Source organism: Camellia sinensis, chromosome 14 (assembly GCF_055761805.1).
Source record: "Camellia sinensis isolate YWXY chromosome 14, ASM5576180v1, whole genome shotgun sequence".
Lineage (NCBI taxonomy): Eukaryota > Viridiplantae > Streptophyta > Magnoliopsida > Ericales > Theaceae > Camellia > Camellia sinensis.
Genome location: NC_138974.1, coordinates 122,176,596 through 122,203,534, shown reverse-complemented (window position 1 = coordinate 122,203,534; position 26,939 = coordinate 122,176,596). Strand labels below are relative to the sequence as shown.

Below are 26,939 nucleotides of genomic sequence, written 5' to 3'. Positions count from 1 at the left end.
ATAAGTATGGTGAATTTTAACAGATAGGGAAAATAGGCTCGGTGAATTTCAACAGATAGATTGTTTGGTGAATTCTAACAGATAATGTCCTTTTGAACAAATTATGTCATTTTAGTCCAATAAGATTAGACATCGAGCCTAATGGCCTAAAAGATTAAAAAATGAACCTATGACTTGAATTTATTTTTTATTTTATTTTTTTAACTTCATATTTTAATGGGAAAATTATACTAACAGACTCTATAGTTTAGGATTTATGTCACTTTGGTTCTTAACTTTTCAATTGTGATACATTTAACCTTAAATTTTGAATCTCGTTCTAAATAAAGACAATTAAAGGCAGTGTTGTTCCATTTGAAGGACAAAATTGTCATACAATTTATTTTGTATTGATTAACTTATATTCTGTTTGAAATATAATGGCATTTTTTTAATGAATAATGTTGGAACTTATTTTGTTATAAAGTTCTGTTTGGTTTGGTTTTTCAAAATTTTTTCTAAGAAACTAAAAATTAAATTAGTGAAAAAAATTAAAAACACATCATTGTTATATAATTTTATCTTTTGGGAAGGTAGAAATAATTTTTTTATATTTATCTTTGTTAAATTAGTTTTTATTTTTTTTCAAAAGACAAACATAACAGCAATTTTAATATCATTATTAAATCAATCCATTAAATCAAAAAATTAAAAATTAAAAATATTTTTTATATTAAACCTATCGATTATATATTAAAAACTTAATAACCATCTATTACATGATAACCATTTAAAAATACTTGTTAACAAGAAATACAACCACCATCCATTACATTATAACTATTCAGATACCTCTTGACAATAAATACAACAATCTACTACATGATAGCCATAAAAAAATATCAACAAAAACAACCACTTATTATAGGATCATCATTCAAACCCATGCTAAAAATTAATTTGGTAAAAAAAATAATAACAATAATGGAAATGATTTATTATTTTTATATAATTTTACCTTTAGTGAGTAGAAATAAAATTTTGACATTTATTTTTATCAAATTAATTTATATTTTAGCAAATAAATTTATAAATTCTACATCTATGTAAAATATTTAATCATTCATTTAATAAAAAATTTAAAAACTATAACATTTTCCTAAAATAGGATAAATCTTGACTCCCAACCAGAGCGTTGTAATTTTGTGTTGACAAAAGACAAGAAATAGCGAAAAGCAAAGCAACGCAACGCAACCAGTATCTAACACACAAGTAACTGAGAGGAAGCATTGCAGCCATCGACCAATTTCAATTGTCACTTTCTCAGAGAGACCAGAGAGAGAATGAGCGGGGAAGGCAAGACTGTGTGCGTGACGGGTGCGTCCGGGTTCATAGCCTCATGGCTGGTTAAGTTGTTGCTCCAACGTGGTTACACTGTTCGAGCCTCTGTTCGCGACCCTTGTCAGCTCTCTCTCTCTCTCTCTCTCTCTCTCTCTGGTTATTGTATAATAATTTTGTCTTCAACTATTCAATATTGGGTTCTTATAATTACTTCTTATAGTGGTCATTTTTGCTTATTTCGATTTGATGAAAATCAGATCATTCCCACATCTTCTATACACTTCCATCTTTCATTTCGATTATACCAGTTGATTCGGACTGGGATTTTTAGCTACGGATCATTTCGATTTTGTGTTCTTTGTGTGTGTGTGTGTCCCTAGAAATTTTAGTTCCTAATTGTGTCTAGTGATTGCCAATATCACTCTAATATTGTTAGGTCATCGTCACTGATTGATAGATTGATTGTAAAATTGTGTCAAGTGATTGCCAAACAAGCTTCAGACCCACCATGTATTGTATCCTAATTGATAGATTGAGGCTCGTTTGGGAAAAGACTATTTTAGTAACTTTTTGGCTTTTTAGTTAAAACTGAAAGTTGCCAAACGAGGCCTGATTGTAGCAAAAAACTTTTGGAGTTGGTATTTTAGTCTGTCAATTGTAATTAGTTCCTTTGATGTAAATAACTTTACACTCAGTTTGGATGTGGTGATTTGGTGAGAGACGATAAGAAATGACGAGAATGAGAACTATTTTCTTTTGTTTGGTATATACGTTAAGTGAGAAATGTTGAGAAAGAGAACTCTTTTTGCTAAACCTATTTCATTTCTCACCAAAAGTGATGAAATTTGATGAGAAACAAGTTGATTGGTTGTTAAATATTTATAATACCAAGATTATCCCTTAAAATACAAGGAAGAAAAAGAGATACCACTCATATCTTGTTGGAACAATCTTCTGTTTAAAAAAAAAAAAGAAGGTAAAATTGAAATAAAATAAATAAATTACTTATAGGAAATTCTTATATTGGAAAGTTAGAACAACAAAATCACCAGAAAGTTTAGAATTGCTAGATCAAGATTAAGTCGAGTGTGTGACACTCTATTCTTAAGACAAATTCGCCGCCGCACAGGTGCTCACGGATTATTGGCGTCTATCTTCCAGGATACAATGACCACTCTCATAGATTATAGTAACACTACAAACAATTTGTCTTGCGAACTAGAACCTGAGTTCTACACTCTTTAAATTTCTATAACTAATATGAAGAACAAATGCAGGAAAGGAAGAAAAACGAGAAGGAATTGAATGAATGAATCTGCTGGAAAAGGTTTATAGTTGTAGGCATTGTGGTACCTGTTCAGAAGGGCAGAAAAACCCTCCAAACGGGTGTGAATTTGAACCGCCGGAAAAGATGAAGGAAGGTGACTGGAGAGGCACTGGTTCGGACAGAAAATTTTGAATTTCGAATTTTGGTGCAAAAGTTTCAATTAATCCATTTAGGATTTCAAATTTTTCTGCAAGAATTTGAAAAAATTCAAACGAATTTTATCTAAAAAACTAAAGTTAGGACACAACCCGACCCACAACCTACACCACGCAACCGTGCCCAGCATGGCTTAGTCGGACAGTGGCACGTGTATGGTGGATTTGGGTCAAACCCACTTTGTCCATAACTCCCTTTCTTACAAAACTTGGGGTGCCCCTTAGGGCCCATCCCAAGTATATCAACCTAGAGCTTATATATTCATACAAGCTCCTTTATTGTTTCTATGTGGGACAACCAAAACAAGGCAACCCACATTTGACACTTCAACTTCTCATTTCACGAAACTGAAAACGATGTCTACTTCCCATTTACCTATAAATGGTTTTGACGAACCATCTTCATCGTGTGGCTTGCCATGTGGCAAGGAGTACGTTACCACTTGGACCCACCCCAAAAGACGTGTGGGCCCTACTTAAATTTGGGCTCAAAGTTGGCCCAAAATAAGCCTATAAAACCAAAATTTCCAACATGTCCCTCTCTCACTTGCTTTGTTTTCTTACTCATCCGAACGCGATAGTGAGAAAATGCAATCGTTTATTTTCTTTTCTCACCAAATGAGAGGCTACAATCATTTCTTTTCTTTTCTTACCCTATGGGCATGTTTGATTACAAGAATTATAGTATAGGATTGAGATTGTTAGTCTATGGACTCACAATCCCATGTTTGATTACAAATTTTATTAACCAGATTATATGTGCAGAGGATATTCAATTCGATGAAATTGGCAAATTTTTAATATTGAGAGGGGCTGAAGATAATAATTTCAAGTATGAAAGGAAAAAAAATAAAAAAATAAATGCATAATAAATGGTTAGCTCACTAATTTAATTGGATAACTAATCCTACACTAATTCATAGGATTATTAATCCTTTCACTATTGATCCTGGTAATCAAACAAGGCCTAAGATCCAAGATGGTTGTAGAAATTTTAACTTTTTGGACATTCTTTGACCAGAGGTGATTTCAAATAAATCATCTTTTAAATACTGATACAGTGAGCTCCTCTGAAATTATGAGAGGAGCTCAGGCCATAGATATACCCAAGGAGTTCAAGTTTAGAAGTCAGGACCCTTATTTAGATCACCTGAGGGTTTTTGCTGTTGTCTTGATCTCATGATCTGGTAGGAGCAGTGACCCATTCTAAAACCCAGGATGTTGCAAGGATTTTGAGCCAGCATTATATCCAATTGAATTCGGTCTGAGCTCACAATAATATCATCACCAAGTGAAATGGACAACATATATCCAAGAAAAATAAAACAGTAGAACTCTTTTGACCTCAATGACTTGGATGGCTTTACCAGGTGGAAGGTTCACTCAACAATTAGGTTATCTATTTATGACCCAACTCACATTTCATAATGGATTTGTACCGTGGAAAAAATGCAAGGGCTCGTACTATTTAATATTTCAGTCATCATGAAAATGATGATTTTTCTGGTTCTTTTTTGTCATATTGACCTACCTTTGATTTTTTTATTTTTTTATTTTTTTATTTCCTTCCTCTCTGGTAATAAATATCTTCTTACCTGCCAAAAAAATGATACACCTCTACTCTCTAACTGTGAATTCGCTAAAGTGAAATATAACTTCGATAACTAATTTATAATAGTACACCCCATGGAAATGATTGTCAGTTTACTTAATGGTCATGATTCAAGAATTTAATAATGCCGGATACAAATTCAATTTTTTTTTTTTACCAAGATCATGTACTCTTTAGCCGAATCCGAATTCAATTGTTAGGAAATGCCCAATACAATCATGCTTCTTATGTTTCTAATGTTTGTGAATTCAAACTTTTCTCTATTACTAAAACACATATGGTTGTCTTCCCATTTTCCTATGAAGTAAGACAGTTTGGACTATATTTTTTTCACTGTGTGCTTACTTCAGGATAAAAACCTTCGGCAGTTTCCAAAGATTGTGGACACCACTTGTTTGAAGTCTGAAGATGTTCTCTTTTAATGCTATGCATCATGTAGCCAATATGGGTTAGGCTTGGATAATTGAGTAATTGATACTCAATTAGCCATGTTGATAGTTTATAGGCTTCCTTGTGAAAGAAAATTTTGTTGTAATTTTCAGGAGATTTGTTTTTTTTTTTTTTTCCTTATATGAAGTATTGCAGAATTTTTTTCAATCAAGATGGGCATTGTTTGGATTGAAACTTATATATTTTGGAATAATTTGGTCAATCTGAATATGACCATGGTGTGAGAATATTATGTAATTATGGTATTATATATCAATTAGGTAGGTTGATTGGTTGATTGTGAATATTTGACTATAGGGTTATTTCCTATTATAGATTAGGTTTAAAATTGCTATAAATATTGGTTGTAATCTTCGTATTCTACAAGTTGAATATACAAGTTATCATCTTTAGAAACTTACATGGTATTAGAGCCGTGTCTGGAACCCTAGCCATTAGCCTCAGAAATTGCTATCGTCATCAACAAAAGTCGCATTTGCGATCATCATCAACAGAAGTCGCAATCGTTGTGTGACTTGAGATTTCACGTCGCCATCATCACTCCTTCACTCTGTCTTCTTTATTGCGACCATTGGTTTTCTATCTCAGACTTGTCGCGATCTACTTCTGACCATCATCGAACTCGCAATTCTTGTTCTGGTTTGCGATTGCTGCTGTACTCTATCTCGAACGAGTCACGAACCACCTCTGGCCCTTGTCTTCTGGTTTGCAATCTGGTTCAGCTTCGGATCTGGTGACCGTCGTCTTTTGGCTTACAATCTGGTTCTCAGCTTTGGTGGTGTTATTGCTAAGTATTCTTGGTTTGCTGGTTATTTCACTATGACCCTAAGGTTTTCTGGCATTTGCAATTTGACCCCTTCTGAGTTCTCATCATGTGTGAAGACAAAAGTCATGCCATTAGTTGCTGACTAACCGGTTCCAATTACACATATTAGGCCAGTGTTATGAAAATTTTTATTGTCGGCTGTAAAAAGTGGGGTTATGTTTCTAGTTCAGTCCCTCATCCATCTGATCCCAAGAAAGAGGGATATGAGGCTGCGTGTGATGCTTGGGATTCTGATAATGCTCAGATTTTGACTTGGCTCGACAATTCTATGTAAGATCGCATTGGCATGATGTTCTCTAAATATTCCACTGCAAAGGAGGTGTGGGCGTATTTACTCAGTGTCTATCAGCAGTCCAATTTTGCCAAATGGTAAGAGTTAGAAACCACTCTTCAGGGTGCTTGCCAACGGGATAAGTCTATTTAGGACTTTTATGTTGAGATGACTGGTCTCTGGGATCAGCTTGCTTTGATGGAGCCTCCTAGCATCAAGGTGCTAGATGATTATCTACGATTTCTAGAAGATGGTCGTCTGGTCCAATTTCTGACGGCTCTCTCCCCTCAGTATGAGGCTATCCATGGTGGCATCCTTCATCGATTTCCTTTCCCCCTCTGTGGATGATATTGTTCGTGAGCTCCTCTCTAAGGAAACCCGTCTTAAGACGGCCAGTTAGACTCTGTCTCCATCTGTCTTCTTGGCTCCTACTCAGCCTCCTCTATTGTCGACCCACCACCTCATCAACTTCAGGGCCATACGAAGCCCAAGAAAGGGCCACTAGCCTCTGATGAGTGTGCTTTTTGCCATCAGAAGGGCCATTGGAAGTACAACTGTCCCAAGAAGGGACGTTAGTATGCTCAGTCTTCTCAGCCACCTCAGACACGGTTTCGACCTCTTGCTGCTTATGCTACACATTACGCTGCTTTGGTTCGGATTCTTTGTTATCTCTGAGGTACTATCTTTCAGGGTTTACTTTTATTTTCTATTTCCTCTTTGGACTTGGTAGCTTATGCTAATTCTAATTGGGCTGGTGACGTCACTGATCGCAGTCCACTTCTGGTTTTCTGTATGTTTCTTGGTGATTTCTTGATTTCTTGGAAGAGCAAGAAACAGGTTGTTGTTGCGTGTTCCACTGCCGAGGCTGAGTATCGTGCTATGGCTCATGCCACTGCTGAGATTGTTTGGCTTCGTTATCTCTTGACTAATTTGGGTGTCCCTCAGTCTTCTCTGACCTCCCTTTACAGTGACAACCGTAGTGCTATTTAGATTACCCATAACACTGTCTTTCAAGAGCGGACGAAGCACATTAAGATTGATTGTCATTTTGTTCGTCAGCATCTGCAGTCTGGCTCCATCTCGCATCCTTTTGTTTCTTCAGCTTTGCAACTTGCTGATTTTTTTACGAAGACTCACAAAATTGCTTGATTTCAGTTTCTTCTTTGCAAACTCTCAGTATTTTCTACTAAAACACCTTGAGTTTGAGCGGGGGTGTGAAAATATTATGCAATTACGGTATTATATATCAATTAGGTAGGTTGATTGGTTGATTGTAAATATTCGATTATGGGGTTACTTCGTATTATAGATTAGGTTAGTTTAGGATTGCTATAAATATTGGTTGGAATCTTTGTATTCTACAAGTTGAATATACAAGTTATCATCTTTAGAAACTTACACATGGCATTAACAATTTATTATATAGAGGTTTCATAAGAATTTATCTTGTAGTTGTGATTTGTTACTGTAAACTGTGTTACATGGACTCGGCACTTTGGGGCGAAGTACCTGTGTCGACACGACATGACACGACACGGGTGCGGGTGTGGGATCTATGTCGGATTCGCCTGTTCTCTCTCGGACACGGCTCTTTATAGACAAGAAAAGAAATGAAAGAGGAGAGAGCAAGAGAGAACCTGGTCGCCTGTCGAAACGGCAAAGACATCGGTCACCGACTTCGATCCTTCTGGTTGTTGCTTCGACAGCTTCAACATGCTCGATGCTCGATCTCCATCTCCTGCTCTGTCTTCTCTCTCGTCTCTCGATCTCCTTCTCTGTCTTCTCTCTCGTTTGTAGATCTGTCAATCTCTCTTCCTCTCCTCTCGTCTCTCGATCTGTCGATCTCTCTTCCTCTCCTCTCATCTCTCGATATTGATCTCTCTCTTTGTCTCTCTTCTTCTGTTTTTCTGACTTCTCTCTTCTTCTTTCTTCTCTTCTCTTTTCTCTCGTTCTCCCTCTACTTTCTTCTCTCTGTTCTCTCTGTTCTATTTTCTTGTCTTCTTCTTTATCTTCTTCTCTCTGTTCTCTCTGTTCTATTTTCTTATCTTCTTTCTATCATGTAGTCTAACGACTTTATTCCACCCTAGATGGTAAGAGTCGAGAAATAGAAAGCATCACTACCTTAAGCTTTGACTCAATTATTTGGGGCATGTGGAATCCCTTGTGGATTGGCTAGAACCACATTGCAAGCTTTTTGGTCTAAAGTCTTTCATTAGCCTGGCTGTACTTGGATATGATATTTAATAAAAATACAAGTATTTGAATGTGCAGGATGTGTGCATGTACTGTACCCATTTTTCAGACATGTATCCTAGTATATTGAAATATCGGGTTCAAACCTAGACACACACTTGCACTATATACACATACCCAAGTCCATGTTTTGTAGAAAAAAAGGAAAATGATAGGCACTTATATGCAAATTATACTATTTGTGCACATTTATAAGCTTATAAAAGTATAATATTCCATCAAAATGTGTGAATTGATATAAATTTGTTCAAGTAGAATTCAGGGGATTAAATCGAGAAATGCAATTTAATCTCATGTGTTGGTCATTTGATGTTGTGCCACCTAAAAATGCACCCTTTCATGGATTCTGGCTGAGTTGCCAGTTTTTCACATTTATTTAGTACTTGGTAATAAATTGCAGCTGATCAGAAGAAGACGGACCACTTACTTGCACTTGATGGAGCCAAGGAGAGACTTCACTTGTTTAAAGCAAACCTATTGGAAGAAGGTTCCTTTGATTCTGTGGTTGATGGGTGTGAAGGTGTTTTTCATACAGCATCTCCATTTTTTGTTACACCCTCGGATCCACAGGTCCATTTCATATTGTGTTTGTTTATATTCTTCTTCTTATTCTTCTTCTTGTTCTTGTTCTTCTTTTGTATTGTTTTTAAACTGCCATATATCAACACAACGGGTGATAGATTGCCAAAGTTTTCAAGAGTACTTGTCAGTGGATTTAGCCAAATGTTGGGTTCTCGAACATTGTTGGTTATGTAATGAGTTGTGCTTTCCACTGGGTCCTTTTGTATAATAATAGGGAGAGGTAAACTATGTGCTGCGCAATGTACTTCTCAGTTACTATTGTATATGGTACCAATCCCTGCAAGGACAAACCAAAACCAAACCTAAACTCATCCAACCTGTTCAACTTATCAATTTAGCTGAGGTCCCCCCCCCCCCCCCCCAAGAAAAAAATGAAAAATGAAAAAAGAAAAAAGAGAAAAAAATTTTTTTTGTTGCTTATAGGGAAAATCAAACCTAAGCTCCTCTAATCCATTGACCAATTGAGGTAAGAGGTTCCTCACTCCCTTCCATTAAAATAAATAAATAAATAAATACTCCCTCTCTTTTATGTGTTGGCCTGATGAGGTGGGACATGGCCAAGCATGGGTGATGGGGCAGATACTTCAGAACTTGGTTATATACACACAAAAAATAAAATAAAGCATTCATTACACATAGGTCACAAAATTTTTTCTTAGTTGATGGAACAACATATTTGCATGCCTTGAGCAACCATTGTCCCTAATATATTTGCTTATTTGGTCATAGATAGTGATGGGTCATTTCATCAATCTCTTACTCTCTTTTTTTATGCCAAGGAACCTTCCCAAGACAAGGCCACATTAGACACCCCTGCAGAGTTAACCCGAATACCCATAATCACATGCAAACACAGTTTATTGGTTAAACCAGGGTGACTCTAGTGAGAGTCAAACCTAGGATGTTTGGGTTTACAGTTCATCCCAAGGTCCAACCCTGTTGCCACTAGGCTACTTGTGTGCGTTATCCATCTCCTGCTTGGTTTCTAGACATTCTCAAATGTGATGGTCTTGTTTTTCCAAGTCTAGCTTACATCATTAACTACTTTGCTTTCAGAACTATCTTTGAGTGAGTGTGACCTTTTACAGGCAAACACTTTCTGGATGAGTTTTATAAACTCTGACACCAAATTTTGTTCCTCATAATCCTGCTAATTGGTGTTTTTATATATATTGTACGGATTTTTCTTGATTTCTTTTTCATGATACTTCTCTTTTGTAGTAAAAGACATTGACTTTTGGTCTGAATAACCAGCATATTATTTTTCTTTCTGATTTTTGTTTCCAATCGGTTAAATGGAATGTTATTTCTATCTAGTGGATTTATTCATCTTGTGACAGAAAAACATCTCAAGCATATGATTTATAAGAGCCATCGTGGTATTCTTTTGTCTATTTGTTGATAGTAGATTAAAAGCCTCATTATATTTGCTTCATAATACTGGTGGTGGCTGATATCCTGTAATTATTATTTTCAATTGATTTACGTAGTATGTCTTCCTCATTTCAGGCAGAATTGATTGAACCAGCATTAAATGGAACACTAAATGTTTTGGGATCATGTGCCAAAAACCCAACTGTCAAAAGAGTGGTTTTGACATCATCTATAGCTGCAGTTGCATACAATGGTAGGCCTCGAACTTCTGATGTGATAATTGATGAGACTTGGTTTTCTGATCCAGAGTCATGCAAGGAAAATAAGGTACGTATTTGTGTAACTGCTAATCATGTACTTTTGCTATTTAGCTTTTATATGTATATGGAGGCTCAACCTTGGGCTGGTAAAACTCAGGCTACTAGCTCCCCAACTGGCAGAACCAACAATGGGCAATGACTTTTCTTTTTTATTTTATTAGATTTTTGTTGATACTCAAGCTACTGTATCAATATAATGATGTCATCAGCACATGAAAGAGTATTACTTGCATAAACTGAGTTTTACGTGCCATTTAGATGTGTATAATGTATTACAAATTCAAATTTTCTTATCAATCAGTTAGGATCATAAAGTATAAGCAGCTCTCAAGAACAGTGTCATTGTTACTCTAATTCTGTTTGGAAGGAACCAAATAAAAAGTGTCTTCGCATTTTTTGTTGTCATTGCCCTTCTTGGGAGTGTTGTTTGGAACTAGTTAGAGGAGAAATTACACAAAGAGAAAGAGTAGGAGTTTCCCTTTTTCTTTTCTTTTCTTCTTCTTCTTCTTCTTCTTCCTTTTTTTTTTTTTTTTGTTTTGTTTTGTTTTTTGTTTTTTTGGGAAAAAAAAGTGGGGTTGTATCTTTCAACAAATTTAGCATCTTTTCAAAATTCATGCTCAACTAAAAAGCTTCAAACAGAGAGAACCATGAATAGTTTCAACACTAAAATAATTTGATTCTCTTTGTCCAATTTTCTCTTGTTTTGAAGAAGCACAGATCTTGTTGGAAAGTTAAGTTTCAAAATTTAATGCATGGTTGATTCCTAAGGAGTCACGCCTGTTAATTCACAACATTAAATACTAAAGGGTGTATCTCTTACGAAAGGGTACCTAGAGTCCTATAAATATAGGACCACCCCATACATCAACTTCGCTTGTTGTACTCTCTCCATCTCTCTTTTCCTCTATATTCTCATATTTATTTCTAGGCAATTTGAAAAAGACTTCACACTCCTTTCTACCATCGATTGTACACATTTTGCGAGATTCTAGGTTGCATCTTGGAGTGGTATTAGGTTGTCAACACTTGCACAAAGGGTGGACAATACGACTTTAGGACATCAACTTCTTGTACCTCTCATAAATCTGACAGACAATTTTTTTTCCCTACTTTCATTATTATTTTTTGTTCATTGATTTTTTGTTTTTTGATTTTATCTATTATTATATTTTTGTGATAGTTACTATATATTTAATTGTTTGTGATGTTTAAATCCCCAACAAATCTGAGCTTCAGATTCAATCAGAAGATTTTTCATTTGTGCAATAACTTGGAGCATGATCGGGACATAATTCGTGTGTAAACTATTCAAACAATTTTTTTGACCAGGTGCAAGCAAATTTGGAGCATAACATGGGCATAATTAATGTGTAAACTATTCAAAAATTTACAAGGACTCTGTTTGTTGAGTTTTACGAACTTGTTTTTTGAATTTGTTTTGAAAGATAAGGAAATAGTTTGACAAAAATAAATACCAAAAAGATATTTTCCAATTTTCAAAAATAATATTGCCTAAAAAAGAAAAAACCATACGAAAATAAGGAGTGTTTTGCAAGACTCTAGCAGAGGATGGTTGTTAATAATTTGCATTGCTCCCTGTTGCCTTTTCTGTATTTGCTACCAGCTTTGGTATCAGCTGTCCAAGACTCTAGCAGAGGATGCTGCCTGGAAGTTTGCAAAAGAGAAAGGTATTGACATGGTTGCAATAAACCCAGCAATGGTTATTGGTCCTCTGTTACAACCAACACTTAATACAAGTTCTGCTGCTATCTTGAACTTAGTAAATGGTAAGTATTCTTTATATAGGAATAATCCATATGCATTTATACTGCCTTTTATCTTTTGTGAGTGACTGCATGGGCATTCTCTCTATCTAATATTTAGGCATTGTATGGAATGGTATGCAAGCTATATTAAACTTTACATATGATGAAAGGAAGAATGTCTTATTGGCCAAGATGCTGTATCTTTGGGAGCCTCTAAATGCACACCACATATTGACTCAATACTATTTACTCAGTTTGAATTTTTTTTTATTTTCTCAATTTAGACCATCAATTTTCAAGTAACAACCAAGGTGCTCTCATCTTCTCCAACTTTCAAACCCTATCCTAACCCTAACCCTAACACTAACCATCTCCATCATCACCGCTGGCTGCCACCCCCTCCACAACTGCATCCTCTCCTTGTCGCAACAACCCTCCCCATCCATCACTGCCGCCTCCCCAGCCCCTCCTTCAAACCTTAGAAGAAAAGAAGGCTGGGGAGGGGGTGAGATGGGAGGGAAGAAAAAGATGACAGGAGGAGGAGAGCTGGGGCGGTGAAGGTGTCGGCAGAGGCAGCGAGGAGTAGTCGGTGGCAGTAGATGGAGGGCTGGGGAGGGGCGATGAGGCTGGGGACAAGATGGGGAGGGGCAACGAGGCTGGAGATGAATTAGAGAGGGACAACAAGGCTAGGGGATGGCAGAGAAGAGAGGAGGTCGAAGTGGTGGCGGTGGCTGGTGGAGGCTGGTGGTGTGTATCAAGAGATAGGTTTTTGTCCAAAAGAGTAATTTGCTTGACGGACAAAAGTGCAATTTGAGGTTGTATTTATGTTTCGTTCATTTCAAGATCCTTGCTTATTTAGTGAAGATAAAAATAAAACATAAAATATTTCTATATACTGTAATTTGCAAATGTAAATTTAGTAAAAGTGTGTAATAGCCTACCAGTCACTTATACTTGACATTTAGATTTGAAATTAAAAATAACCGTTAATTTAAATGGTAGTAATTGGTATCTACATCAAATATTATGTTAAAATTCCTTTTTCTTTGACATATTGACCCATACAATTTGCTTGTCTGTTGTGTAGGTTCACAAACATATCCAAATGCTTCATTTGGATGGGTTAATGTTAAAGATGTTGCAAATGCACACATTCAAGCATATGAGATTCCTTCAGCCAATGGAAGATATTGTTTGGTTGAGAGAGTCGCACACTACTCTGAAGTTGTGAATATACTACACAAGCTTTATCCTTCTTTTCAACTTCCAGAAAAGTAAGTGTTTGTGATTTGTTGTCGACTATAATTGTGTTTTTGCAAAGTAGTAATTGGCTTCGGAATTGAAGCTCTATTTCACAAAAAATAAGCATTGTTGAATCTTTTTCTCGAAATGTATCCATGTTCTTCATATTGTTTACCAATTAAATTCAAACTATTTATCTTAGCTTGATTAAGTGTCATAAGATATAGATAGAGGTGACAAACTCAATCCGAGCCAATGAACCCATCCAATTATATCCATGTAAAACCCATTTGCACCTCTACAAAATTATAAATGGGTTTAAATGGGTTGCTCGTTGCAAACCCAATTAAAATTGGGTTTACATGGGTTGGACATGAGCATAGTAGCAGGAATAGCACAAACAAGTTATGTTTCTTTCTAAGAAACGTGATGCTGCGCTTCTTAGAGAGAAACGTGTAAGAATCGCATTTCTATTGAGAGAGAAGCGAGGAAAAGAAAAACATGATCCAGTCTCAATTAGGGCTACGAAAGTGGAGCTTCTTCCATGTATTTGCTTCGCAGGCTCTGTGATCTTCATCTTCTTCGATTGTTGAAAGCAAAACATCTCCCTCTCCCTCTCTCAATCGCTACCAGACCTCCCTCTCTATCTCCCTCGACTTTTCTCTCTCTCAGCATTTTCTTCGTTCCTAACAAGAGACTGAAAAGTCTAACTCTTAGGTGCGCTGTTTGATAAAAAAAAATGAAAACTGAAAACTGAAAACTGAAAATTAAGTACAAAAAACTGAATGCTGAATTTTTTAATCTAAAAAGCTGTTTGGTTTGTACTGAAATTTAAGTACTGATTTAATTAAGATGTTTGATTATACAAGTAGCTGAACTCTGAAAAATAATTAAAATTAAAAATTGTCTTTTTACTTTTTAACATTAAAATATTTAATTAAATTCTTTTATCACACTAATATAATTGGTAAAGAAATTATTGTAACCACAATTATAACATAAACAAGTTAATACATATAAACTTTAAAAAAAAAAAAAAAAAAAAAAACTCATAAATAATGTATTCAAATATATACATGCAAGTTAAATCCAAATAAAAAAGTAATTTTCTGGACTTACCTGCTTGCCTCAATAGATGAAATTGAATTCCTTGGAAGAGTAGCCAAAGCATTCCTTGGAAGAGTAGCCAAAGCAGCCAAAACCGTGAGGAAGAATGCTTTGAGAAATAGCTTTTCTAAACCTATATCACTTAGCGCCGCTCCCCCCCCCCCCCCCCCCCCCCCCACCCCAACTTAGCATGTTAAGTGATAAGTGAAAAGTAGGTTTTTTTTTTTAATTTTGAAAATTTTGGCCTTTTTTTAAGTGGGACTTAATTTTTTAAGTGATACCATATATGTACAATCAAACCAGCTTAATTAAGAAATCGCTTAATATTTTCAATTTTAAGAGCTGCATTGGGTTATCAAACACCCCTATATAATATATTATAAATTAACATCTTTTCATTTAAGTTGTGCCTTAATATCATATTTATACAAAATGACTTTTAATTTAATCTTTCTCTTTTTACAATTAATGAAATCTGCCTTGTTGTACATTGCACAAATACATATAAATTCCACCTAACTAATTTATTATCTTGTGTTGACCAGCTCAAAAATATAATACATACTTGCGCATTATATTATATTTCCATTACTTTTAAATTCCACCTAATTAATTAATTTTTTTTATGTTTAAAATGAATGTTTATTTGCTATTCATTTTTAAACAAATATTTTTTATGTTGTATTTAATTAATTAAATATTATATAATAAAAAAATTTAAAACTCATTTATAACATATATATATACATATGTCAATCAAATTTTTTTTAAAAAAAAGGTTTATATAAATAAATTAAAAATATTAAAAATAAAAATAATACATAAGCGCTCCTAACCTATGACTCCTCTAAGTGGCCACGCTCCTGCTCCCATTCCCGTTTTGTGCAACTAAAGACATGGGTACCCGTTAAAATGGGTAACCACTTCTTCCACCCCCCCACCCCTCCCCTTTGACCTCCACCACCATCATCGTCATTGCAGTTGCCACTCCACCACCATAACCACCGCCACTGCCATTGCCATCTATTAGGAAAAAAAATTCTATGAAGCAAATGGGTTGGTTGCATTCATTCGTCTAACCCAATTCAACCCAACTCATTTATTAAATGGGCGGGTTTGGATTGGGTTGTTTTAAGCATTACCCGTTTTGACCTACCGAAACCCACCCATTTGTCACCTCTAGATATGGCTTATGAGGATATCCTCAATCAAAATATCCATTCATTTCTCTTCTACCAGATTTCTATTTTGTCGTCTTGTCAGGCTCAAATTGTTTTTTAATCACTATTTTACCTTGCTTGTTATGACATTTGTATGGAAGTTCCATCTGCATCTACTAGTCTTTCATGTCTTTTCACATGATTCTTTTTCCATTTTGTCTATGATGTGACTTACACAAACATTAAGTAGATGTTGTGAAGCTTTAATGAGAAAGCAGTTCTACAATGTATTCTGTCTTCTTAAAACTCTATATGAAGAATCATATGTTTTTGACTATTAAATTGAGTTGTGTCCTTGTATAAAGTTGAGTTGCAACAAGTACTTGAGAGCAGAGTTGTTGAAATCTACATCACTTCATCATGTTTTGAAAGTGGAAGCTGCTGAGGACATAACTTATGTTTGTTCATTTTAGTTCAATTTTTCATCCAACGTAACCATGTTTGTTCTGCAGCACTTTGCAGTATGAAAATTTTGACATCTTATTTTCATTTGACTCCATTTCAATGTTTGAGTTTTGAAATTCTGACATTCTATTGTCAATTTTTGGAATGGTTTACGACATTTTGAAAATTTTGAGATTCAACATAGGATCCTTTTGAACAGGAAACTGGTATGCCACATGTTGGACTGTCAAATTCTGAACTCTAGTAACATTTTAGTTTGGCATCATTTAAGCGTTGGGTGCTCTCTTAGTGATAATCAGTCTCTGCAAACAAGGTGCTAGTTAAGAATATCCTAGGTATTTAACCTAATTTATCTGGTACTGGAATGTGGGTTTCTATCATTTTGGTTTCCTATTGTTTGAATAACTTTGTTGAATTTTCTCATGTCAGAGTTAATGGGTTATTCATATGTTATCTGCTGTGCCAACATCTTTGTTTATTTTTGGTTTTTTTAAAATGAGGCATCAGCAGTTTTAATTCTTTTCTCTGATTATAACTTCTCCATTTGAACATGTGTTTAATTCTTTCTGCTTTTAGAACACTTGTTCTTTTCATTTATTGAAACAAGTTTAGATATTAATATTAAGAGGTTGTTTGGGATGATCTAAATAAGTATATTTTTTGACTTTTTACGAAAAGCTGTGCAATGTGATAGAGAGGTGATGTGACCCAAACAAGAGGTAATGTGATCTAAATAAAATAAAAAAAATGATCTAAAGTAGATCACCCCAAACAACCCCTTAGGTTGTGTTTGGATTATGGATTTGGGTAGGAATTTGGAAAAAAAAAAAAAAAAAAAAAAAACTTTTCCTTGATTCCCTTTTCCTTTTCAAATCCTTACCCAAATCTTTCCTTTTCCTTTCCTTTCCTTTCCAAATTCCTACCTAAATCCATAATCCAAACACAGCCTTAAGGTTCTTATTAAACTCATTTCTTGGGTCTGATGGGTTTGTTTTTAGCTGGACGAGTCAAAAACTTGTAGAGCTTTCAGTTACTTCATTTATATTAGGAATCTTAAAATGTGGCATGTAAGTTTTTTAGGAGGTAATTGTTCCAACTTGCAGTGGTTATTGTCATTCTTTACCATTATTTTCTAAAGAAAATAGAATAAAAAATATTATGGTCGTATTGTATTGATGTCTTTCTATAACTTTGCTGATATTCCATCAAAATATCAATTTTCTCTTTCTTTTTTACTTCTAATTGATAAAATGTCTCTAAAGATTGAGCATATATTTGATATGCAAAATGATCAACTAGTTTCAGAACATTTAAATGTTTGGAGTGGCATGTGAAACTTCTATTGGGCCAATTTCTTTTTGTTAGGAATTTTCTTTTATGATTAGTTCTATTTCTAATTAGCTATATTGTTGTTTTCATCCCTTTCTTGATACACTTTGTAGGTCTGCGGATGATAAACCATTTATGCCAACATACCAGGTATCCAAGGAAAAAGCAAAAACTTTAGGAATTGACTTCATTTCCCTCGAGGAGGGCCTCAAGGAAACTGTTGAAAGCTTGACAGAGAAGAAATTTTTTGGTATGTGGAGGATTTTGAAAACAAACATGTGATGGTGAGACATCGTTATGACATATTGACTTATCAAAAGAACTAATCTGAAAGAAACCAAAATTATATATGTATATGTTGGTGTGCTGGCTTTTATGATTTTATGTCATATCTGTCATGTTAACTTTGTCAATGATTTTTAAAAATGTTGATGGTGAGCAATACATATGTTAGGGTTGGGAACCTCTTTGTCTTCTATTAGATTATATTACCAATCCTAAAATCCTAATCTCTATGCAACAATCTTTGCAATACACTGGTAAGATTTTTTGACAATGGTTTGACTACCCAATTAATTGTCAACCATCTTTAAACCACCCTTAAACACTCCTTAAACCTTCGTCTTCTTTCTTCTTTTTTTTTTTAATGACCGAGTGGGCCAACTTACAGACACCTCGACTAATCTCGAGATCCACACAAAGCATCCTCTCCACGTGAATCAGGCAAATTTCGGGTAGAACCCACAAGCGTGACCCCAATGAGTTGATAACAGCTTGTGAAAGTTGAATTTAAGACTTGGAGAGAGCATAACTTAAGGTCATGTTGCACCCATTAGGCCAACCCTTCGGGGTTAAAACATTCCTTAAAATATGATTGCAAGAAAGATTATTGAAGAGTGAATTTGCTTTAAACTTTAATTATTTAGACTATGTTTGAATTTTAAATTTGTTGAGGGCACTTTCTTTTCATTTTTCCTTTCTACCCCTTCTCAAATCCACTTGCCATTAGATTATGGAAAATTTATTCATAAATTTTATATGAGAGAATGTTGATCTATTTATTTCTAAGAGTTTTCTTATGAATCAATTAGTCTTTTTTATTTTGAAAAATTATATTTATTTGATTTGGAACCATTTGATTTTAAGTGAATGTCCTTTTTAAATTCATTTTTATAATTTTCTTATTTGTTTTAGGGATGAGAATTGAAATGTGATGTGTGGAATACTTTTTTTTGGAGAGATTGGTGGCTGAAGTGGTGGTTGTCGAACGTGGAAATTTACATTTTTATTAGTGTGACTTTCTAGTGTTAGTGTTACTTTTGAAAAAAGTATACTAAGGAGTTTTTATGTGTTACATTGATTGAAATGTTATGTTTGGAAAAAATACACTAACAAGTTTTTTTGGAATGTTATGTTGTTACGTTTGAAAAAAATATATTAAGGAATTTTTTAGTGTGTTATATTGAAGTGTTACGTTTGAGAACAACATATTAAAGAGTTTTTGTGTGTTATATTGATTGGAGTGTTACATTTGGAAAAAAATACATTAAGAAGTTTGTTTTTTAAATATTACGTTGTTACGTTTAAGAAAAATATACTAAGAAATTTTTTTAGTGTATTACATTTGAGTGTTATGTTTAGAAAAAACACCTCCGTTTGGCAAGAAAAAGCCCAGGCTTTTTTGGCTAAAATAGCCACAAAAAACAAAATAGGCTATTTTAGCCACAAAAAACAAAACATCAAATCCAACCCATAATCATTACAATCCTCTCTCACAAAAAAAGTCAAAAAAGCCAAAAAGTCAAAAAGCCCTTCCCAAACCAGGCTAAAATAGCCCAGGCTAAAATAGCCAAAAAGCCAAAAAGCCAACCCACTTCCCAAACGGAGGCTAAGGAGTTTTTGTGTGTTACATTGATTGGAGTGTTACGTTTGGAAAAGTATATTAATGAGTTTTTTTGGAATGTTACGGTGTTATGTTTGAAAAAAGTACACTAAGGAGTTTTTTAGTGTGTTACATTGGAGTGCCACGTTTGAAAAAAGTGCACTAATATTTTTTTTTTTTTGAAGTGTTATGTTTAATAATTTTAACATTATAAGACGAAGGAATTTTACACTAGAATGAGACCTTTGAGTCTATAAGAAGAAATGAAGAACCAAGTAATTTATAAAATCACTATTTGAGATTTATTGGTGATTCACCTTTCGATTATATTGTTCATGTGCAAAATTATTTTCAACAACAAAAAAGTAAAAATAAGGGGAAAAAAAAAAGTGCTCATTTGGGAGTTCTTTTTTTTATTTATTTTAAATATTCTAGAAAAAAAAATAATTTAGAGAATTGACCTACTTTTCAAACTATTTAAGAAACTAATCTATTTTTTAAAATCACATCTTGAAAATACAATTTTAAATTAAAATTGTATTTTCAACATGCAATTTAACCTTAAAATTTCATGTTGAAAATATAATTTTATGATGACATGAACTTCGAGTTTTTTTTTTAAAATATTCTAAAAAAATATATATTTAGATAATTGACCCACTTTTTAAACTATTTGGGAAACTAACCTACTTTTTGAAATTGCATTTTAACATACAATTTCACCTTAAAATTGCATTTTCAAAATGCGATTTCAAAAATAGGTTACTTTCCCAAATAGTTTGAAAAGTGGATTAATTCTCTAAATAGTTTTTTTTTTTAGAATATTTAAAAAAAAAAAAAAACTCCATGAACTTCACTAAAATATATTGCGTTTTCAACCTGCGATTTCCAGTTGAAATTGTATATTGAAAATGTAATTTTCAATTTAAAATTTCATTTTCAAAATGCGATTTTAAAAATCAAGTTAGTTTTCTAAATAGCTTAAAAAGTGAATCAATTTTCTAAATTGTTTTTTTTTTTTAGAATTAAAAAAAAAAAAAAAAAAAAAACTCCTCATTTGCAGTGTAATGTACTTTATACATTATAAGGGGATGTATTCGAATTTATGACACAAATTCATTAGGCGCAGTTAGAGATATTTCTGTCTGCATTTTTAATTTGAAAATGGACAAGTATATTTATTTATCCTTATTTTTTAATTTAAAATTGAACAAATATGTTTCCATTTTTAATTTGAAAATGGGCAGATATATTTATGTCCCTATTTTATTTAATTAAAAGTGCATAAATACATATATGTATATATATGTCCTTATTCTTTAATTTAAAAATAGACAACTAGATATATGTCTCCATTTTATGATTTTGAACTAAATAGTTAGACATATCTAGATATATTTGTCCCCATTTTATGATTTCAATGTGCACAATCATATATATAGATATATATGTCCTATTTGAAAAAAGACAAATATATCTATGTGTCCCTATTTTTTAATTTAAAAATGGATAGGTAGATATATTTGTTTCCATTTTATGATTTTAAAGTGCACAGTTAGAGATAATTATTCCCATTTTTAATTTGAAAATGGGCATATATATATCTTTTGTGATTTTTTTAATTTAAAAATACATTAAGAAATTTTTTTGGAGTCAATATCAATCTCGTCTTAGAAATAGATTCGTTACTCGTACATCAACTATCATCGATAGTTATCAAAAGAAAGAGATGACTTACTCATCCAATGAAACGCTTTTATTATTTAAGGGGGATAGATTAGTGTGGGAAAGTATTTTCTGAGTCCCAACACGTGGCCAAGGTGACGTCGACGTGTCAGCCGAGGTGCCACGTGTCCAGGTCATGACGCCGAGGTGATCTCGGCAAGGCCGAGATTATCTCCGAAGATATCGGAATCCGAGATAAGCGGATAAGGGACGAGAGTCCAAGAATAAGGAAAGACTTAGCATGGATAAGGATAAAACTCTTAGGGAGTTTATCTTTATCTATTGGAGAGTCCAGGATAAGCACTGAGCAAGAGTCCATTGAAGCTAGGCTTCAAGTGGGACAAGGATTGAGTTAATTATAAAAGAGAGGCACCTCCATGGGTCTAAGGTACGCAATTTATATTCTGAACAGTGAATTTAGCACTATTGATTATCTTCGAGAGATATACTGACTTGATCGTCAGAGTGCCCCGGGTGGACAAACCACCGCCGGAATCTTCTCTTTCTGCTGCAGGTGAGCTAGGTGTCATCTATTCTGCCAGTTCTCTCCAACTGAATACTGAGTTGGGCAGTGTGATCGGAAATCACTCACACAATTTGGCGCCGTCTGTGGGAAAGAAAGGAGAATAGATGGCCAACGACGGACAGAAGGAAAAGATTGGGGACGACACTCTTGTAGGGAGTGGCAGACCTATCGACCTTGACGTCGAAGGAGACAACCGCAACACAGAAACTTGTGACTAGAATCACAGCAAGAAAGACGTCGGCCAGGATGGCGACGTACCAAAGAAGCCAGATCGAAGTGGGTACTACAATGAGGATGACCTCCAGGTATGGAAGGATAGATGCCTGCGGAAGGACGAAGAGGTAAAAGAGATGGCAAACAAATTGGCAGACCTACAATCGGTCGTCAACTTCATGATGCAAAACAACGTCATGCAGCCACCATACCCGCTGCAGGACACGCCGATTCCAACGGCCAATGCCCAGAAGGGAGGGTAGAAGACAATCCCAATAGCCCCTTAGCACACTAGAAGCGAAAAGCACTCTCATCGGCCTTCCAGGGAGGTCGGGCGAGGAGAGCCAAGAAGAAAAGAATCGCGGAGGACGCATCGCGCCAAGGAGGCAGACCCCAAAGAACATCGACATATTCAGGGCCAGGCGCTCTCCTTTGACACAACTCACGGAGAAAGATCGAAAAGGACCCACCATGAAGCTGAGAGTAGTATGACGAAAAGACTGAAGTCAGGAGATAGTCGAGCTCCTGGACGGAGCAAAGAAGACTTGAGAGATTACCTCAAGAGGAAGCAGCAGAATACTGATGCTGAGGTAACTTCCCCTGAAAAGCCGAGAACACCATTCTCGGTGGAGCTAGACAAATTTGAGGCTCCGAAGAGATTCAGTATGCCAAGGTTCCAAATATACGATGGTAAGTCGGACCCCAACTTTCATGTTGGATTATACCTGAATTCAATGGCATTGTACAGTGGGAACGAGCCATTGCTCTACAAAGTGTTCCCCTCATCCTTTGGGGATATTGCATCAGATTGGTTCCACAAATTACCAAAGGGAAGCGTGAAGACTTGGGAAAGCCTGGCCGAGATGTTTGTGGCTAGGTTCATGACAAACAAGCTGCAGCCATTAAGGGTGGACGCACTAATGGCTCTGAAGATCAATAAGGATGAAGGCCTTAGGGCCTATGAAAAAAGGTACTATGAGGTATTCAACCGAATACCAGAATGTAATCAAGAGGTGGCGGTCGTATCTTTCAAGAACGGCTTAAAAGACGACTCGAAAATCTTTGGCAAAGACATTGCCAAAAAGCATGGAAGAGCTCATGGCGAGGATCGAGAAGTATGCCAGAGCCGAAGAAGATACATTGAGGACCAAAGAGGCAAAGCAGGAGAAGGGAAACGGCTCGCCGAAACGAGGCCGAGGTAGCAATGGATTGAGCAAGTAAGAGATAGAATTGAGGGCTGCACAGGTAGTGACAACTATGTTCCGAATCCCAATTCACAAAGTCCTGGATCAAATTTGGAATCAATCCTATTTTAGAGCACCAGTAAAGGCACCAGGAGACTTCATGGGAAGAAACCTTGGCAGGCATTGTGCTTACCACAATGAAAACGGGCATATGACTCAAGGCTGTAGAGCCCTGAAAACACACTTGGAAGACCTGGTGAGGCAAGGCCATCTGAGAGACCTTGTCGATGAGGCCAGAACAAGGGAAGAACAGGCAAGATTGCCTCAGGCGACAGCAGCACCACCTCTTCCAACACAGCAACCACAAGTAGGACGACCTCGGGTAATTAATGTAATTCACTCGAAGGTCAACGAAAACGAGATTTGGAGGGAGACCCAGAAGGTAAAACATCTGCAGCATGTCTACCAAGTCGGGGAGAAGAGACATCGGGCAGAGGAGTACCAAGGACCAGTAGTGTCCTTTTCTGAAGCCAACCTTGAGATGGTGCAACATCCGCATAATGATGCCTTGGTAGTATCCCTCCAGGTTGGGGAATGCCAAGTAAAGCGCATCCTGATTGACCAAGGCAGCTCTTGTGACATCAAGTATGTCCGATGTTACAAGGAGCTCGGCCTTCACCCAGACGATATTAGTTAGTCCAATAGCCCAATGGTCGGGTTCAATGGAACGCCGACATGGCCACTGGGAACAACCAGTTTGGAGGTGCAGGCAAGCACCAGGAAGATAACAACAGAGTTTACCGTAATTGACACACCTTTCCCTTACAACATCATTTTGGGAAGGCCATGGTTGCATGCAATGAGGGCTGTTCCCTCAACTTTGCATCAACTATTGCGGTTCCCAACGGAGTATGGGATTGAGGAGGTCAGAGGAGATCAGCTGCAGGCAAAGAATTGCTCCATGGCAGCAATGAAATCCACCTGCAGCATTCGAAAACCAGAGAAGGCAGAGATTGAAGACGAGGACGTGGAGGTCCTAGAGGATGTCGGCAAGAAGCCGGCCGAAAAGAGTGAAGAAACACTAAAGAAAATCCTCGTCCAAGAGAGGGATGAAGAACGCTTCTTTTTTCTCGGCTCGGGCCTAGCCGAAGAGGAAGAAAGAGAGATGGAAGCTTTCTTAAGAGCAAATATTGAGGTGTTTGCTTGGACGCCTTACGAGATGCCTGGCATTGACCCCGAGGTCACTTGCCATAAACTGAATGTTGATAGGTCGGCAAAACCAGTAATACAACGAGCAAGAAGACCGACATTAATACACGTCGAAGCAGTGGAGGAGGAAGTAGACAGATTTCTCGAGGCCAGGGCCATTCAAGAGGTAGATTACTCAACATGGCTATCAAACACAGTAGTAGTGAAGAAGAATAATGGTAAATGGAGGGTCTGCATGGACTTTACCAGCCTGAACCAGGCCTGTCCCAAAGACAGTTTTCCTCTACCCAAGATTGACCAGCTGGTAGACGCCACTTCGGGGTATGGAAGGATGAGCTTCCTGGATGCCTATAAGGGATATCATCAGATAGCCATGTATCCCCTAGATGAGGAGAAGACTGCATTTATCACCTCAAAAAGGTTTGTACTGCTACAGAGTGATACCTTTTGGGTTGAAAAACGCAGGAGCAACTTACCAAAGACTGGTAACCAAGATGTTCAAACACTTGATTGGCATAACGGTGGAAGTTTACATCGATGACATGGTCGTGAAGACCAAGGAACCTAAAGGTCATCTGGCCGACTTGAAAGCAGTCTTTGACATCCTTAAAACATATCGGCTCCGACTCAATGCAGCGAAGTGTGCATTTGGAGTAGGATCTGGTAAGTTTTTAGGATACCTGGTGACTAGAAGGGGCATTGAGGCCAGCCCAGATCAGATTAAGGCCATCCTGGAATTAAAGAGCCCGACGTCAGCAAAACAGATACAAATGTTGACTACGCAACCCTGAATAGGTTTATAACCAGAAGCTCAGACAAGTGCAAACCTTTCTTCAACTTAGTGAAGAAAACCACAGATTTTTTATGGATAGAAGAATGTGAGGCCGCCCTGGTCGACCTGAAGAAGTATTTGACCACAGCTCCAGTTTTTTCAAATCCAGAACCTGAGGAGGAGTTGTTTTTGTACTTAGTAGTCTCAGAACACGCAGTAAGCGCAGTGGTAATCCGAGAAGAAAAAGAGGAGCAAAGGGCTGTTTACTATGTAAGCAAAACCTTGGCCGATGCAGAAACAAGGTATCTACCCTTAGAGAAATTGGCACTGGCTTTAGTAATGGCTTCAAAGAAACTGAACCATTACTTCCAGGCCCATAAAATTGTGGTGCTAACTGAGCACCCCTTGAAATCCTTACTGCAACAAGGAGACTTGACAGGAAGAATAGCCAAATGGGCAGTGGCCTTGGAATAGTATGTCTTGGAGTACAGACCCAGAACAGCAATCAAAGACCAAGTTTTGGCCGACTTCGTGGCCGAGTTCACACCAGAATCCATCGCACATCGGGCTCCGTTGAGCCGAGATGAACGATGTCCAAGCAAGCAGGGAGAAGCCCAGCCAAATGCAACAGAACAGCAAAAAAAAGAAAAACTCAAACCCTGCAGCATCTACATTAGCGACTCCTTTCGACTATTTGTCGATGGTAGCTCAAACCGACAAGGAGCGGGGGCAAGAGTAGTACTAGTATCTCCAGATGGAGAAGTATTTGAACAGTCCATTCGATTGGGGTTCAAGGCCTCAAACAATGAAGCAGAATATGAAACATTGATTGTAGGACTAAAGCTGGCGGTAGCAGCAGATGCAGATGAATTGATAGTCTTCTGTGACTCCCAGCTCATAGTCAACCAGACAACGGGCGAATTTGTAGCCCGAGATGAAAGGATGTCAGCCTACGCAAAGGAAGTCAACAGGTTAGTAGCTTTGTTTCAGAATTGCCGACTACATCAGGTTAGTCGAGATGATAACAGTCACGCCGATGCACTAGCCAATCTGGCCAGTACAATACAACCTGAAAAAGCAAGGATAATAATGGTCGAATACTTGTCGGGCCCGAGCATCGAACCACTGATCACAGAGCGTGAAGCAATGTGTGTGGACATGGGACCAAGCTGGATGGATACAATTGTTGCATTCCTGAAAGAAGGAAAGCTGCCAAATGACCACAAGGAGGCACACAAGATCAGATTGAAATCGGCAAGATTCGGTCTAACAGCAGAAGGACATCTCTACAGAAGATCTTTCACTGGACCCCTTTTAAGGTGTGTACACCCATCACAAGTTGAAGATTTTTTATATGAAATACATGAAGGAATCTGTGGAAGCCACACCGGGGGCAGATCACTAGCCCATAGGGCCATTACCCAGGGGTATTGGTGGCCCTACATGCAAAAGGACGCAGAAGCCTATGTCAAGAAGTGTGAAAAATGCCAAAGGTTTGCACCACTGATACACCAGCAAGCAGCAAACCTTAACCCAGTATCCAGTCCTTGGCCGTTTGCCCAATGGGGCATGGATCTCGTTGGGCAACTGCCCCAAGCAACTGGACAAAGAAAGTACCTGCTGGTAGCAACAGATTACTTCACCAAGTGGATAAAAGCTGAGCCCTTAGCCAAGATCCGAGATATAGACATGAAGAACTTCTTATGAAAAACATCATCACTAGATTTGGGATTCCGAGAGCAATAGTTGCTGACAATGGAACACAATTTGACAGCAAGCTAATCAAGAACTTCTGTGCAAAGTTCAAGATCAAGAACTACTTTTCAACCCCAAGCTTTCCTCAAAGCAATGGTCAAGCAGAAGCATCTA

At 36.6% G+C, this 26,939-nt stretch overlaps 1 protein-coding gene across 1 annotated transcript; it reads left to right on the top strand.

Annotated features, from left to right (window-relative positions):
* The first annotated feature begins 1,111 nt into the window (after window positions 1–1,111).
* LOC114260433 (phenylacetaldehyde reductase) lies at window positions 1,112–18,022 on the top strand. The gene is made up of 6 exons (XM_028200547.2): window positions 1,112–1,440; window positions 8,615–8,784; window positions 10,306–10,497; window positions 12,115–12,277; window positions 13,344–13,530; window positions 17,673–18,022. Exons 1-6 carry the CDS (start codon window positions 1,323–1,325, stop codon window positions 17,839–17,841), a joined length of 999 nt encoding a protein of 332 aa, XP_028056348.2. The 5' UTR covers window positions 1,112–1,322; the 3' UTR covers window positions 17,842–18,022.
* Window positions 18,023–26,939: the final 8,917 nt, after the last annotated feature.

Coding starts and splice junctions, on each gene's coding strand:
- LOC114260433 (XM_028200547.2), top strand. CDS start 1,323: ATGAGCGGGGAAGGCAAGACTGTGTGCGTGACGGGTGCGTCCGGGTTC. Junction 1,441..8,614: donor AGCCTCTGTTCGCGACCCTT/GTCAGCTCTCTC, acceptor AATAAATTGCAG/CTGATCAGAAGAAGACGGAC. Junction 13,531..17,672: donor TCTTTTCAACTTCCAGAAAA/GTAAGTGTTTGT, acceptor TACACTTTGTAG/GTCTGCGGATGATAAACCAT.